At 43.7% G+C, this 17,028-nt stretch overlaps 1 protein-coding gene across 5 annotated transcripts in view; it reads left to right on the top strand.

Moving 5' to 3' along the window:
* Nucleotides 1–17,028, top strand: part of Map2k5 (mitogen-activated protein kinase kinase 5) — a 213,233-nt gene that overhangs the window by 88,545 nt on the left and 107,660 nt on the right. For all 5 annotated transcript variants that reach the window (XM_076925729.1, XM_076925728.1, XM_076925727.1 and 2 more), the window contains one exon: nucleotides 4,066–4,114. In XM_076925729.1, coding sequence (XP_076781844.1) covers nucleotides 4,066–4,114 — 49 coding nt within the window. The remainder of the gene's footprint in view (nucleotides 1–4,065; nucleotides 4,115–17,028) is intronic.

The raw sequence follows: 17,028 nt of genomic DNA, 5'->3' as shown, positions 1-17,028 counted from the left end.
CCAAGGACAGTCGATGTGGCCCTGCTTGGTTTTTGACTCAGCAGCTCTCTTATAAAACAAGGCACATTCCTACAGCTCTCGTGCCTTCTAGGCCATGGTGATGAAAGCTTCCATGGTGGGTTTAGAAGAAATGCTCTGAGCAGTCTTATTCTTCTGAGAGTTTTCATAAACTCTGTTAGTGCCCTACACTTGTATGGCATCTCCAAAGTGGGGTGCACATCTGTGGGGAAGGGGTCTGAACAGGCTCCAAACGTGGAGTATTCTTTCTGTACCTAATAAACAGCATACTGCCCAGAGACACCATCTCATATCAAGAGGATTATATCCTTAAATTCAGCTATTGCTCCATGGGATGGTCCCTCATTGAGTGTGAAACGTACATACACAAAACCTGTTTATTCCCAGTTTCCATGGTTACTTCTGAACTGGTCTTAAGATGGCATCAGTTTCTTCCCTTTGAAGTTTTTACTCTGGCCAAGATGACACATGCAGATAACCTCACCTCTGTCCATTCCAACAACAGAATCAAATGGGTCTGTGTGTACCAGCCTCTGTGGTCTACATAGGTACGAGTACACTACTGGAGTTTCCAGCAGCTGTGGGATGAGGGTTGTTGGCACGTCAGTACTAAGCAAAACAGGTTAGAACATCAGTACCTCAGCCCGAGTCACTGTCTAACCCGTCAGTGCTGTCCTGGGTTCAGGACACTGTGTCTCCACAGCCCGAGTCACTGTCTAACCCGTCAGTGCTGTCCTGGGTTCAGGACACTGTGTCTCCAGACTCACTGCCCCTGCACTCTGTCCTCTGAGAAATGAGGTGGGGAGATGAAGAAGGAATTAAAAGGGAAACTGGGTTAAAACACACACCTAGTGGGAGAGGGGAAGAGCCGTGCCGCAGAATAACAGCCAGTGGAGAAACACAGACACACAGTTGTTTCAGGTTCCTTTTTCAAATGGGAGTTTGCTGTGTCCCATGGAGGTTCAGCGACTCCCCAGCCTCAGTTCCCCAGGATTCCTGGTCTGTACCACTGTGGTCACTAAAGATCTTCTCATGTCTCTCTGAGGGATCTCTTCCCAAAAATGAACCTAATTTTTCTGCTTCTGGTAATCTGGCATGCAAGGCAGGTCCACAGATCTGAAGGATGGAGCCTCTCAGTGTCTGTGAAGTGTAGCTCAAATTTTCTCATGTAGGATATATGCAGGAGAGAGAATGTTTTTCCCTTGAAGAACTCCATATAAGCTGCCCCATCTCAGCCTCCCAATTCTGCAAATTTCTGCCCCACTTCTTATAAAGAAGAATGCCCTTCTTCCCTGCTCCCCAGCACGGTTACTTCCCTCTCAGTTCTGAAGCATCACCCTGCTGTGCTGTATTTTGAATGCTAATGTTAATGTTGATGACATTGTCTTGAAAGGATGTGTACTTGACATGTCAAGAGTGAGTGACTGACAGCAGATATAAGTACTGTTAGTGTCAAGGCTTTTTTTGTGTGGTGCAGCTTCACCTACTGAATACCAATGATTCTCAATTAGTGGGCAGGAATTCCTGCTTCTTCATACACGGGTGCTTACACACATTAAATGGAAATTCTTTCTGTCTTCAAAGTTGGAGGAATAATAGTTCAAATGTATGATTTTTATCAAATATCATAAAAATTTACTTTTTTACTACTTTTACTACTCTGTAATCTGTACATGTACAACTGTGTCTTGTTTATGTGTTTCTGATCACTTGCTGTTGAGCTAATGTTAGTGACATGCACCCTGTAACAGGAAAGTCCTATAAGACTCAACTAAACTTCTGAGTGAGGAAGTTGGAGCCCATTTCTCAGAACCCAAAGCTCACTGTTTCCCTGCTACCATCATGGCTCCCCCACTACTCAGAGACAAGCTATTTTCATTGCTCATGTCTTTTATGAATATTTAAATACTTGGTCTTACTTCCATTGATAAAACTATCATCATTTATACTTTCATTTTAAATACATATTTTAATTTTATTACCATAACATATGTATTTATTTATATGGTGCAGCATTTGAACATGTATATAATATTCATGATTTGATATTCTTTTTCCCATGTTTTATTATTTCCAATACTATCTTATGATATCAGTGATTCCAAACTCTGGATGAAATTCCTTTGTATAAAAAACGTATCCATTCTCTTAGACTAGATAAGCAGGGAATGGAATTGCTGCTTGTGTCAGCCGATCCCCCCAGAGTACTTCCTGCTCTCTGAGAGCAGTGAAGTGGGCTGGCCTCGCTCAGCACGACAGAGCCTGGCTTTCCAGACCCTCCTTGTTTGGAAATTGCTTTTCTTACTTTCGATGTCTGGTTTTTAGTTGCTATTAGTTTTTATCAGCCAAAGTCTTTGCACATGGGGCCTCCGGCCCGCCTTCGCTAACATGTTTACAGCACACACAGCCTAGTTGCTTCTCATCCAGGAAGCACACAGCCTCGTATCATGTAGCCTTGACTTGTCCAAGTTTTCTGTAAGAGTATGTGCTTTCACACACTTCTAAGTACAGTTTCAGCAATAGCGTTTTGTTCACTGTTTTAAAATCTGATTATGAATAGTCAGCTTTGAAATTATAAGTTCACGTGCTGTGAGTAAAGCTTTTCATGTAGCAACCACTTCGTATAAGCTTTGAAGACTGTTCAGTGGTTCTAGGGCCTGAGCTTAGGGCCTCTTCCATGCAGCCAAACCCTTTACCCGGGAGCCACATGCTCCGATCAAGATTAAAAGATCTTAATGACAATTCCTGATTAAAGTTTCCACATAGATGGTAGTAATTGCAACCTGTATAGTTAGGGTCTTATTCATTTAACTATTTTTCTTAACTCTGGCAGTTAAGGGGGAAAATGCAGGTGAAATTGGTACAGTGGTACTCACCTATTTTCTCTCTGGCGTGCACTCTGATGCTATCTCTGTACTTTCTCCACAAGCATGCTCTGTGCCGCAAATGTGCCTTCTATGCTTCTCTCAGTGCATTCTATTAAAGAAAGAATAAGAAAACCTTACAGTAATTACAAGCCATTTAAGATTAATTTTAATTTTAATTTTATTTTAAACTTCACAGAGAAGTTTTGAAAGTCATATCAGGAGTTCCCACAGAGCCGAGAGTAGAGTCCTCTGGGGAACAGCTAGACACATCTGACTGAAATGTATCTTTCACTTGGTCCAGTGCTTTTTTCTCTTTTCCTCACATCAGTTAAGCTTGCCATTTGAGGCTTGGCGTCTTGATCAGACGTTCCTTGGTGCTGTTGGGAAAGGTGATTTCTGTTTTACCAAATTCCTTTCCTGAGTCCGTTTCTTTACTGTCCTTGATCTAGATGGGCAGTTGATTGGAATCACACCTCCTGAGTGCATTCAAGGCCTCTGTTTATTCTCCAGCATTACCAAAAAATAAACGTAAAAACTTTTCTTTCATCACAAATAACATGATTTAAAAAAAAAAAAAATTACCCAGAGGCTGTCTCCAGATGGCTCAGCAGTTAAAAGCACTGGCTGTTCTTGCCAAGGACCCAGGTTTAACTCACAGTTCCCACATGGCAGCTCAGAACTGTCTGCAGCGTCAGTTCTGGAGATCTGATATGCTCTCCTGGCCTCCGTGAACACTAAGCACACACATAGTGCACATGCATTCATGCTTAAATACTCACACTCATAAAATTAAAACAAAATCATTTTTTAAAAAAATTATTTAGAAATACTGAAAAATTGTTTAAGAAGTCTTTGCCCGTCTCTTCTGACCTTCACCTAACCTGCCCATACCACCATTTGGGGTTTGACATGTGGCCTTCCAGGATGTTCTGTGACACATGCTTGTCTCTTTCCTCTGCCACACCCAGTCTTCTGATGCAGTAAGCTCACTCACTATCAGGGAATGCGGAGCTCTGCAGTTGGTGTCCCTAAGCCTGGCACAGACAGGAAAGTATTCAAGAGCCGTGTGCGGTTTGACAATAATTTAAAGAACAATTTGTGGTTGATTTATTTAACTGTGGGACATTCCCTATAATGTCCATAACTGTACTGTTGTTGTTTTTTTCTTTCACAATTTTAGGTTGTTAAAGGCCTTACCTATCTGTGGAGTTTAAAGATTTTACACAGAGGTATGTTCTGGGATACACAAATGAACTTAACATAGGGATGGGGGAGGCTCTGCAGTTACCTTGGTTTAAAAAGAGAAATGACATTTCAGACAGCTGATGTGACCATCAGAAAAGTGATTGTAAATGTTACTTTTCTTATTTTCTTTCTCTTGTTTCTATATTTTCTTTTTTTTCCTCAGTACAAACTAGGGAGTTATATTTTTGTGAGTCACAATTTTCAAGCATGCAAACATATTTTGTACTATTTGAAAATGGCTCTGTTATTTAACTGTAGGTACGGCCCTCCCCTTGGGGCACTTCAGGTAGCTTTCTCTGAAGAGATCCTGTCCTGTTCCCAGGAAATGAAACTTTAATTAACAAATCAGAATGGCTACTTGTTCTGGTGACATGGAAGAGAATGATCTGATCGCTGCTGCACATCACAAGGCGCCTCCTTTTGTTTGTTTAGTGTTCCCCAAATGTCTGAATTCATTTGAAGCAAATTATGAAAAGAGAAAGAGATGGTAACAAAACCAAACCACACGTCCAACTTAGTACACACCTGCTCCTCCTAGCTTTGTGTGCCTCTGGTGGATGCAGCAGTTGTGCAGTTAGATGTGATTAGAGGAAAGGGTTTTTTTTTTTTTTTTTTTTTTTTGGTTTTAGTTTTCATTTTTTGGATTTTTTTTCCTAAGAAAGGACTAAAGCTTTTAGAGGAAACTCACCCTGTCCTCAGCTGCAGTCTCTTACCCAACACTATGGCCTCTGGTCTTTGTAGATACTCTCAACAGCCCCAAACTTCTTCACCCTTTTTAAAGAGAATATCTGCATTAAACAGAGTATCTGTATCGGGGAAAGCATAATATTCAGTTTTTGAAGGTGTTCATGCTGACTGAATGGAATCAGAAGCCTTACCCCACTTCCCTGCCTCCTTAAAGCCACTGGGTAAATGTTACCAGAGTGGTGGGGAGTGTGCGTCCGGTTGGGTCGGTGTCACTTTCCTGGGTATCAGTATGTGTAGACATCTGGTGAGTAGCAGAAGGGGAACCCTTACCTGGTCAGCAGAGCTGCTCCCTCTTCCCTGCAGTGCACTCCTGCCTTATGCACCACCCAGGAAGCCGGTACAGCCAGTGCCAGTACCTGGCATTTGCTAGCCTTTCACAGTGACACTGCTGTTCATTTGCATGGGATCCAAGGAAAGGCACCAGAGCTCACAAGCATAGCCTTCATTAAAAGGACTGTGCTGTGTAGATAGGAGTGTTGTTGTAAGTTGAAACTTAGGATTGTTCTGTACTCTTGGCAAGCTGGGTAATTATGGACCAATGAATTGTCTAAGCCATAACTCTATGGAAAATGTGGTCGCTCTGAGAAGTCTGATGGGTAGCAAAGTGTGTGGAGTTACTCCCACTGTTTGTGAGAAATAGCCAGGGTTTTGTTTATTTGTTCAAATGATATTTCGTCAGACATGTTTCAGACAGATTTGTGGAGATCTGAAAATAAAGCATAGGGTCAGTTTGCCAGGGCAGTCCTGTGGTCATTGTAGGCAGGCACAGTGTCCAGAGCCCTTGGAAACAAGCGCCCCCTTCTTCCCTTGCCATTTGTAACTTGGGCTCAGAAAGGACTTTCGTTATGTGTTAGGGGAGGGTTGTGGTGATTTGGCTGAACCACACAGGTTTCCAAAACGAATCCCGAGTCTTTCTTCAGGGTTTTTGTTTTGTTTTGTTTTGTTTGCCCACTCAACACCCAGAGTAAGTCTGCTGTGGAATATTTCTGTGGGAGGTGTCTGAGAGCAGTGGGGAGGGCTTGCCACAAGCCCTGTCCAGGGACTTCAGTTTTAAGTATGAATCAGGGAAGGAATGTGCATCTCATTTGCCTGGATTGTGCCAGGAAAGTGACTGGATTATAGTGCAAACGTGTGTGTGTGTGTGTGTGTGTGTGTGTGTGTGTGTGTGTGTGTGTGTGTGTACATACACATACATACCCTGGTAATGGGCATTCAGCTCTCAAAAAGAGTGTGCTGTGGTTATACACCTCACTTAATAGATTGACACGTTTGGCCTTAGAGTTCCACAGCTGCTCACAGAGGCTTTTACCTTCTGAATTTAGAGTAAAAAGAACCAGGTCCCTGAAGACTTTTGTAAAAGGTTGTAATGAGAGACTTAGCCTAAATTGAGTAGGTTTTGTCCATATTTAATAACTTGGATTTCATAAAACTAAGATTAAAGATTCCTTTTTATTTACCAAAAAGCTATTTAATTTTCTCCTTGATTAAAAAATTGTAGCTTTTTAGATGAGTTCAATCAGGCAATTAAGGATCAGAGCTTTTAAGTTCAGCTAAGGCAATTAAGTAGGTAGTGCCGTTGTTTATACACTTGGACTGACTGTGCTCACTGCTCTTCCCCCTTGCACACACACACAGACTTGTTTTTTGTTTCCTCTAACTGATGATGGGCATACATCTGAATATGTGTCACATTGTCAAATCAAAGCTGGGTTCTTTTATGGGGGCTGGGGGAGGCCGGTCTAGGCTGTGTGAGCAGACAGCGGTGAGAAGAAGAGGGAAAGGCATTAATGAGGGATCCAAGCGGCGTCCTTTGTGTTGGTCTAAGTACTGAGAACCGGAGCTCTCCTCTGATCATCATCCCCAAACAGAGCAGGAAATTATTAATATGACATTACTTTATACTCAGGAGCACACATTTTTCTAAGATGAAGAACCGGAGACATGTTTGGTTGTGTGATACCAAAGAACAGACTTTTTCTCCCATGTAAATGGCTTGATTTGGCGTCCTGGTATTAACTACAGAACGTGCATAGGTAGACTCCAGTGTCTCTCCGCAGCATAAGTGGGGACCATAGAGCAGAGAAGTCTGAACATGAAGCAGTAACAAACCCTTCACCCCATGGTGCTTGTTAGTTTACTCAGCTACATGTTCTGTCCCCTGGAAATGGTGGAACCTGGTGTGGAACAGCTCCTACCCAGGCTGGGTCATCAAGGGTTCAGTCAGCAGTTCCCACATTTACCATTTTAGTACCTGAGATGATAAATGTGAGGACTTTGTGAATGCTCAAATATTAGTCCTGAAGGTGGACTTCTATTAAAACTGAATTAATCACTCCATCCCATCAATAAAAATACTCCATTCCCAAATCCAGCCAGGGAGAGAGTTTATTGTGCTTTGTGTTATAGGGTCAAAAAATCCTTAAGTCTCTTTTTAAGCTAAAACAAATGTGAAGTCATCATATGAAGACGTACTTATTTAAAATCTCTGAAACACCTACCAAGATTAACTACTGTGGAAGAGCTGTCTTCATTGTCAGATATAAGGGAGTGCCCTGTGAGTACAGCCCATGCTGACCGGGAGTCAAAACAAAGGAAGTGAACAGTGAGAACATTCCAGCAAACACTGCAGCTTAACTTCAAAACATACATCACCACTAATGAGGTGAGAGCCCTGCATATTAATAACCACGGCTCCAGTCCCAGCCGTCATTACCCACATCAAACATAAATGCAAGCTTAACACCTATGCCATTTCTGTGGGAAATGTGAGAATACCCTGGCAGTAACTGCTCTTGCTTTCCCCAAGGATAAAAAAGAAATGGAAGAGTAATGAGAATAGAACTTAGATTAAGAAAATAAAACAGGCCGTCAGTCAGGGCCGTTGCAGAGATACGGAAGCTTGCGGGAAGAGAAAGCTAGACCTCTGTCTACCAGCAAGCCTTTCTATATATAGGAGTCTGGGCAGCTTGACTTGTCTTCTCCAGTAGGAAAGCTGGACTTGGTGCAGACCTGTAACCCCAGCCCTTGGGAGGCTGGGCTTAGTGCAGACCTGTAACCCCAGCCCTTGGGAGGCTGGGCTTGGTGCAGACCTGTAACCCCAGCCCTTGGGAGGCTGGGCTTGGTGCAGACCTGTATGTAACCCCAGCCCTTGGGAGGGCTGGCGAAGGAAGGTAGTGAGTTTCAAGTCAGCCTGAGATAGAAGGGGAAACACTGCCTTTAAGCAGCTTTGCAATACAGTCTGTACCCAGATAGAACTCTTTGTAAAGAAACTTTTGTCTGTGGCCAGACCACTTAAGTGGACCAAATCGTATCTGATCTCAAAGAAAAAACAAACCAACTCTTTGTTTCAGCAAACATGCTAGAAGTTTTATTTTCCCTGATGTTAACTTTCCTAAACTGACTACACCTAGACTTCTCCAGGGTACTGCCTTAGGCTCTAAGCTAATGGTTGTCTATTCTATAGCTATTCATTTCTTACCTGTTTTCTAGATGTTGTTGTAAGTGCTTGGGGAATGTCTGTTTCTACACTCATGAAACATGTTTTTAGCAGGGGTGGGTGAAATATATATACATACACACACACATACACATATTATATACATGTATACACAATATAATACACATAAGCAATCACTACAGTGTTAAATATAGAATGCGTTAGAAAGTGGTTAGCTAGAGGATGAAGGAACAGTTTAGTAGATCCATCACCGGACAGGCCCAGGAAGCTTGTGCACACGGAGCTCACAGAGAAGGTGCTTTTAGAACGCGGGCTTAAGGAGGAGTAGCGTAACACATGCACATGTCTGACAGCATGGTCCAGCAACTCCTCTCCTAGATATTTACACAGACAAGACTAGTAAGCACCTGTTCCCAGTGGCTTTATTTATAAAAGATGCAAATTGGGAGCAACCCACCCATCTTTTATCAGGTAGATGGTTAAACACACGATGAAGCATCCACACTGTGTGTGTGACTCAGCAGTAAATTGATTGAACTTCCAGTCTGTGCAGCAACGTGGGCGGTGCTCTGAGACTCCATTCAAGTAGTATTCTGGGAAGGATCCAGTAGGAACGAGCAGCCCGAGTGGTTGATGAAGGAAGGATGGACACGGGCTGCGACAGCATTCGAGGTGCTTGAGGGAGCCGTGCTTCAGGAAGCCAGACCAGAAGGTGGGGTTTTGTTTTTTTAAGAAAGGAATAAAAAGACACTTTTGATGTGCTGGGGAGAGGTTTAGTTAGTCAAGTACCTGTTGAACAGATTTGAGGGCCTGAGTTTGGATCTCCAGCACCCCTGTAAAAAGACAGGCGCTGCGACAAGGCTGTGATCTCACAGTAGGGGAGGCAGATAAAAGAGGATCCTATCACCTCAGTAAGTTCCTCAAGGCATAAGGAGAAGAGCTATTGAGGAAGATACCCGTGTGGACCTCTCACCAGTGTATGTCAGTGCACATGTACCTGCACACACACATAACACAGTACACACAACACACACAAGGACTTGGCAGTGGGCTAGATGCTTGCACTGAAAATGTAGTAGTGTCATTAGCAGATTTTTTTTCCTTTTTTTAGTTAAAAGAATTTAATGCACTTATTGTGTGTGGCGTGGGCATGCGACAATTCCAGCATCCACATCCCAACAGTCAGACTCGGATCATCAGGCTTAGCGGCAGTGTGCTTACTCCTGAGCCATCTCACTGGCCCTAACAATGGAGGACAAGCAGAGTCACAACTTGGATGAAAAGTGACAGCATCTTAGTGGTGGTGAATCTTAAAATAACTGTAGATTCACAGGAAATTGCCAGAAAAGAACGTGCAGAGGGGTCTTGCTAAAGGCATCCTTTTGGAAGAATCTAAGAGAACCAGAGGCTGATCATCTGAGAGAGTGTGACCACGAGAGTGCTAGCCTGTGTCATAGTGCAAGTACCTTGTAAATGGTATCAGTACAGTCTGTACAGTTAAAAACACCATAAACATATCCTACTCCAAAATTATCGTGTCTATGGTAACAGAAAAGACATGTAAAATTTTTGAATTTCTTAGAAAAGGAAGTCTGACATCAAGGTCAGTGTTAAAAGCCGTCTAGATGTGTGTAAAGCTGGGATTCGTGGTCAGATAAGTAGGAAACTAAACTGCATTCACAGAGTGATCCCTCAGTGATGGGGCATTGCTACCAGTAGAAAATAACATGGTTGGTTTTAAGTGATTCTTGATGAAATGGAGTTTGCACAAAGCTCCATGACAGCTCCTTTACAGACATTAGACAGAGGGGCTTCACTTCAGGTTGCAGGGAGTTTTGAAGTAGCCTAGGCCACATTTCACTTCCTGAAATACCGGATTGTTGGTTTTGTTTTTTTGTTTTTCAAGGACTGGTTAGCATGTGAGCAATCCAAGTCAATTTAAAGGAGTCATCCCCAGTTGGTTTTATGTTGCAGAGGGTAATGACGGGAAAACTGGATGGGCGCCTTCTTCCTAGTGCTGGGGCTGCTTAGTCAGGCGCATCTGTCAGGAGCTGTTGGTGTTGAACAAGTACCAGTGCTGAGAGCCACTGTTGGACCTTGGCTCCGTTAAATATCCTTTATATGTATGCATTCCATGGCAACACTGTAGTAGACCGTAGCTCATGAGAAAAGACGACTTAACCAGTTGACTGAGGGAAACAAACCAGTGTAATGAGTGCGAGTTGTTGATTTTTTCCAGCTCTGATTACACAAGTGAACATTTCTAGAAAGTAAGCCTTCTTGCCTGTGTTGGTCATTCATTGGCTTTGCCTTAGGTAATCACAGGCATTTCTGTTTGCATAATAATGGCTTTTAAAAGATAAGAAATCCTATTCACTGTTACTTATAAGTGTTCTTTTTTTTAATGTGCTAAGACTTTATAAAGAACTTTCAAAACTCAACAGAAAGAACAACAACAACAAAATCAGTCGGGTTAGATACCGGGTGAAGGACATGGGGGTGGACAGGTAGCAAATACGATTATGGTCGCCTCATTGTCCTGTAGAGAACACAGACCCATCCAACGTGAGATTCGATCAACAGGGACAACACAAATACCAGTGAGGCCACAGAGATAAATTAGGTCAGTTGTTCCAGAAAAACAGCACACAGCTACCCTTACCACACAGAAATACATACAGACTTGTCCGCACAGTGCCTGCATGCGCATGCTCATCACAGCTTCCTCCGCACAGCGCCTGCAACGCATGCTCATCGCAGCTTCGTCCACATTAACATAACTACAAACAACCTGGATGTCCTCTGACAAGGGAACGATTGAGTGAGCCTAGTGCAGTCCTACCATGGAACACTGGTCAGCAGTGATGTCAACATGCTGGATAAATCTGCTGAGTTATTCAGAGTGAAAAAGGCAAAGTTTGGAAGTCATATCATTCAGTTTATAAGACATTCTTGAATGATAAAGTTAGAGAAGTGGAAGGCAGGGGCTGAGGAAGTGGGGTCAGGAGGGCAAGGAGTTTGCTACAGAGGAGAGGGCACAGTGAGGAACCCGTGTTTGGATGTGTCCCCCAGCTTGAGAGTGTTTTTACTTCAGTTTCTTGGCAGGTATATTGTACTGGTTTTACAAGATGCTACCATTGTAGGAGACTGTAGAGGCTACACAGTGTGTCTCTATTGTTGCTTCCAACCACACGTGAGTCTATGGTTATCTCAGAAAACACTTAGTTAGGGTTACTATTGCTATGATAAAACACCAAAACCAAAAGCAACCTGGGGAGGAATGGGTTTATTTGGCTTACACTTTCACACTGTAGTCCATCCTTGAAAGAAATCAGGGCAGGAACTCAAACAGGATAGGAACCTAGAAGCAGGAGCTGATGTGGAGGTCATGGAAGGGTGCTACTTCCTGCCTTGCTCCCCACAGCTTACTTGGCCTGCTTTCTCTCATAAAACCCAGGACCATCAGCCCAGGGGTGGCACTGACCACAAGGCACCAGGCCCTGCCCATCAATCACTAGTTAAGAAAATGCCCTGCTGGCTTGCCTACAGCCTGATCTTATGAAGACATATTTTTAATTGAGGGTCTCTTCTCTCAGATGATTTAAGCTTATATCAAGTTGACATTGTGATAGCCAGTACAACATTTAAGAAGATGTATATCAATATGTGTTAAGACATATATAGAGTAATATATATAAAAAATGCAGGTGATTATTCCTCTAAGACTGTGTGGTAAGGGGTTAGGATTAAAAGTAAGTTTCTGGATGGTTGTGTGACTTGACTCACAGATGATCACACTGTTAACACACAGACACTGTTCAGCCAAGTCACAGTCACTGCATAAGTCACACAGTCAGCTGCCTCCGAGTTTTGTCTTCTAGGTAAATCTGAAGTTTCAAACCTTATCAGAGGGAGGGGCCATCTGGGGAGATGCAGCCACAGGAAACTCATGAGGGTGGCCGTGTGCTTGTACTTGTTGATCAGATGGGTCCGTCATCTGGGATGTTTTTATCCTGCAACTTTCAGTAGTGTAGCTTACTTCAAAGTCATCTTGAGGGAGGAGTGAATGACTCCTGAATGACTGTGTAATGTTGACATGAGCATGACCTTCTCAAGGACCCTAATGCCTCAGACCTGTGGGACTAGCAAAGCCTTCCTCTGGTCTGTGTCTAAGTGTTGAGCAGATACTGTCAACCACAGCTTCCTTCTGGATGTTCAGAGCCAGAGACTGTGCTCCATAGAGACTTTCTACCAACATTAGCTAACCCTGCCTTCTTGTTCAAAAAAAAAAAAAAAAAAAAAAAAGAGGCATACAATAAACCTACCTATTCAGCTGTCTAAAATTAATTCAGAGCACATGGCCTACCTGACCTCAGCTTTTCTGCATGTGTCTAGTGTTTCTCCCCTGTCATCCTAGTTAGGTCAGTCCCTAAAGCTGTGTAAAGCAGCCCTGTGTTGTTTGTAGTAATATTAAAAGGTAAGAGGCTTGTCATCAGTGGCACATTCTGCCCCATCAAGTGGACTATTGTGTTAACAGACTCCACACCCACCCCTTCCCCCAAGGGCGTGGCTGAAAGGGACCAGCACTGTGGGAATCAAATCTGGTTTTTTGCTTCTGGAGGAGTAAGTTACTGCTGTCAGTTACTGCATATCTTCTGGGGCCGCTGTAATGGACCTTGTGTGGATATCATTTTGTTTAGTCGTCATGACAGCCCTGTGAGGAAGGTGTCTGTGTCTCCACCCTTCAGTGAGGAAATGGACGTCTAGAGAGGCTTACAGACCTGGTCAGTGCTCAAGGGCAGTCACTGTCAGCGTCTCATGCAGGTCTTGGGCCCTGCCCAAGGTCACCTTGCCCCACTGAGGTAACAGTGTGTTTGCAGCATGTGCTCTGCACGGTGGAGGAGTTCAAGCCATTGCTCTTTCAAAAGAGCAGCAGGAAGGTGAGAGTGTAGCTTTCCTTAGAGAGAAATCCAGCTTGTTAGAAGGAGGAAGAAGACACTCAAGGAAAACATCTAGGCTGCTTTTTCCCTTAATTTCTCAAAATTACCCAGTTGGTAATAGCAAAGGAGTCCAGCACTCACTGCACTCGAGTGGAGTTCATCACCTGAGGAAGATGCAGCGTCCAGCACTCACTGCACTCGAGTGGAGTTCATCACCTGAGGAAGATGCAGCGTCCAGACTCACTGCACTCGAGTGGAGTTCATCCGAGGAAGATGCAGCTCAATTTGAGCTTTGATTTCCTCGGCTGTCAAGTGAGGCTAATCCTGATTCCTGTCCTAGGGTTAGAGTGGGCACAAATTAAAGAGCACACAGTAGTGATGACTTAGCCTGGACTAGCGAGTGTCAAGCCTTACCTGCCCTAACCGTGGCTCCTCTCTGAAAGCATCCACCCGCACATGCTGCCCTCCTTTGTGTATTCTACATTCCACATCTTCATCCTTTTCTACTAAGGAGCATCAATAGTTCTGGATCTTCACTTAATGGTATCTTAGACTCATCATCAATTCCCAGTATGAGGGGAGAGTGTCATCTCCTCCGGCTCCCAGGGGCCCATTCTTCCCCATACGTGGACGATATGGATGGACTGCAGGTAGGATATTTTACTAACTGAGCTAGTTAGGGAGAGAGGACGAAAGGTCTAGCTCAGTTGCAGAGCACTTGCCTCGCTCATACAAGGCCCTGGGTTCAAGCCCTAGCACCATAAAAACAGTGATAAATAAAATTTGAAGGAAAGGAGGGGCCCAAAATTTGAGGGGCCCAGGCCTGTGTGTCCTTAATATTAACCTTACAAAGGCGTCCTATTGATTACAAAGGAGAGAAGCCATACATTGTGTCTGCTCCAAGCTGAACCATGAGGCTCCAGACAGTAGTGCCACTTACAGTAGCTAATTATGTGATTAATTTTATTTAGGGCCTTTGCAAGTGCGCTTGGATGACCACCCTTTATTCTATGATGGACTGCTTAGAGGAGCTTTGATACTGCAGTGTGGTTCTCTCCTATGTGCATTCCTGTTGTGTGCAGATGACTCTAATGCAGTGTCACCACAGACTGTATTTAATTGTACCTGCTGTTCTCACTCATTAGAGTGCAGTCCCCAAGAAATAACTAGAGAGATATATGGAGTATTATCTTTTCATAAGACAATTAAACTTAATGAAGGCATACTGCTGAATCCCCCAGCTCAGGGATGGGGGTCGTTGTAAGAGGGGAGACCTACTCAGTGTGCCCCCTGGATCCCAGTGAATAGAGAAAGCACAGCAAAGAAAAGTTTAGTTCTGCTTCCCACATGGGCTTGCAGCAGAACTGTGTGGACAACTGACGGGTGTTTCCTTAAAAACTATACCATGCAGGCCGATGAGATGGCACTGTGGGAAAAGTCCTTGCCACCAGGCCTGATGGCCTGAGTTCCATCCCTGGAAGCCACGTGGTAGAAGGAGAGAACCTACCCCTGCAAGTTATCCTCTGTGGCACATGCACCCCTGGATAGTGCACACATACACAGTTAAATAAATAAGAAGGATTGTACCATGCCTGCTTTTAAAGATAACCCAGGGGGCTAACCCCTGAAAGACCAAGTAAGCCAGTATTGTAAACACACAATGGAGATCAAAAGGGAGCAGCAAGTGCTGCCACCAACACCTGTGGCAGACAGCTGTCAGTGGTTGCAGTGGCCTGTGTGGCTTTTCTGTTCTGACAAAAGCATACACAGAGTCTGCTCTGACCAGAAAGTCGCCACCCTAGTTCCTCTGCAGACCCAGAAGGCCCCAGCCAAACGCTGACCCCTGATGGTGTGTGGGGTAGAGCTGGCAGGGGAGACCCTGGCAGGAGCTGTGGCTAGCACTGGCTTTGAAGGGCTCGGCCCTGATGAGCAAGCCCCAGCTTACTGCCGTTTCTGCAGCTTCTGTAATGGCTAATTGATGCCGCCCGTGTAAAGATCCAGTTTCTGTGTGAGGCAGTTATGGGCAGCAACATGAATCGTGTCAACATGATACCAATTTCCACAGTCAATTTGGTCAATTCAGTGAAAGGGAAAAAAAAAAAAAGAGACCATCCTGGAAATCAGTCAGAACAGTTAGGGGAGGCTACTGAGGCGGCTATGCTCGCCTGATTGAGCTTTTCATGTTTGAACCGGTTACTTCTGTGCTTTGTAGGTGTAGCCTTGGTCATTTGGGGAAATCTCATTTAAAAAAAAAAAAAAGACACTTTAAAATTAGTTCCTTCTTAAATAATAAATAATCATCATGGGTACCCAGGCGTGTGTCTGTGTGTATGTGTGTGTCCATGTGTGTACACGCGTGCGCACACACACCTCTGCTTTAAAAAGGGAGTAGCCATTAGACTGTTTATATATAATTAGGGTTGTTAACTGGTGTCTCCTACTTTTTCACAAATGGAAAGACCACAGTGGCTAGAAAGTACCTGCAAAACTACGGATTATCAACTGATTTTCTGGGAATTAGCACTGCTGCTGATAACTTAGTTTTGAGGCTATTTTTTTCCTTCAATAAGTTTATTGCTATATTGTTATACACCAAGAAAGATACCAGTTTTAAGGCTGTGATTCAAATATTAGCTAAGTAGATTTATAGTATATGCAAGTATTGCTGTAATAGAGTCCTAATATTCCATCATTCTACCAAGAAAAAGTTTCCATACCCATTCACATGCAGTCCCTGCCACTGTCCCTGCCCCTTCCTCAGCCCTGTCCCACTTCCCAGGAAACACTAGTGTATTTTCTGACTGTATAGATTTGCCTTTTCTGGGCAAAAATAGAGTCATATAATATGAACTGTTGTGCCTTGTTCTTTCTAGCTCCTGTAACATTTTTAGTTGACATATGTTATAACATTTGTCAGCCGTCCATTCCTTTTTATTGCAAAATTCTATTGGAGACACCGTATGAGCATGCCATGGTTTATCTGTTCATTTCCTAGGAGAGGGAGGGACATGCGTAATTGTGTATGGCTTGAGACGTTAGGAATAATGTTGCTGCTATTTGTACACGTCTTTCTTCCTTTATTTTCTATTCCTTTATGTTGGTGGTTTTCATTTTTAGGGTAGGTTCTTATCTATTTAGCTGGACCAGTGCTTGTTCTCTAGCCCAGGCTGGCTACATACTTGAGGCTGACCTCCTGCTGTAGCCTTCCATGTGCCAGAATTATAGGCACGTGCCACCCTGTGCAACATGCTTGTCTTTCTAAGGTTCTGTTTGTTTTTGTCGAACAAACACCAGGGAGTGGGATTACTGTCTGTTTTTAAATATCTGCAATCACTGCCATTCAGACAGCCTCAGAGCTTAAGAGCTTGGCCTTTGACCATCACTGTAGCATGTGCAGTCAGTGTTACTACCTAGGATTTCATGCTCTGTTAAAGGTAGGGTGGCATTGTGACCACAACATTCTATGGTCACTTACGGGGAGCGGGGCAGTTGAGACAGGATTTCATCATTACCCAAGCTGGATTTAAACTCCAGGGCTTTAGCCATCTTCCTACCTCAAGTTTCTGATAGGTAGGGCTACCTGATTTATTGACCATATGGCTTGTATTTTATTTTGAAAGATACTTTTGTTTCTATTCAATTATAGACCCCTGTAGAGCCAGAGGTGAGAGGGGGGAGTGCGGAGGGGGACTGCTGTGGTCCTCAACATGACCCAAGACCCAATTTGTAAATTCTTCCATTCCTCCTGTTCCAG

The sequence above is a fragment of the Arvicanthis niloticus genome, chromosome 26, assembly GCF_011762505.2.
Source record: "Arvicanthis niloticus isolate mArvNil1 chromosome 26, mArvNil1.pat.X, whole genome shotgun sequence".
Classification (NCBI taxonomy): domain Eukaryota; kingdom Metazoa; phylum Chordata; class Mammalia; order Rodentia; family Muridae; genus Arvicanthis; species Arvicanthis niloticus.
Note: the sequence above shows the minus strand (reverse complement) of the source record. Positions and strands in the feature narration are given on the sequence as shown.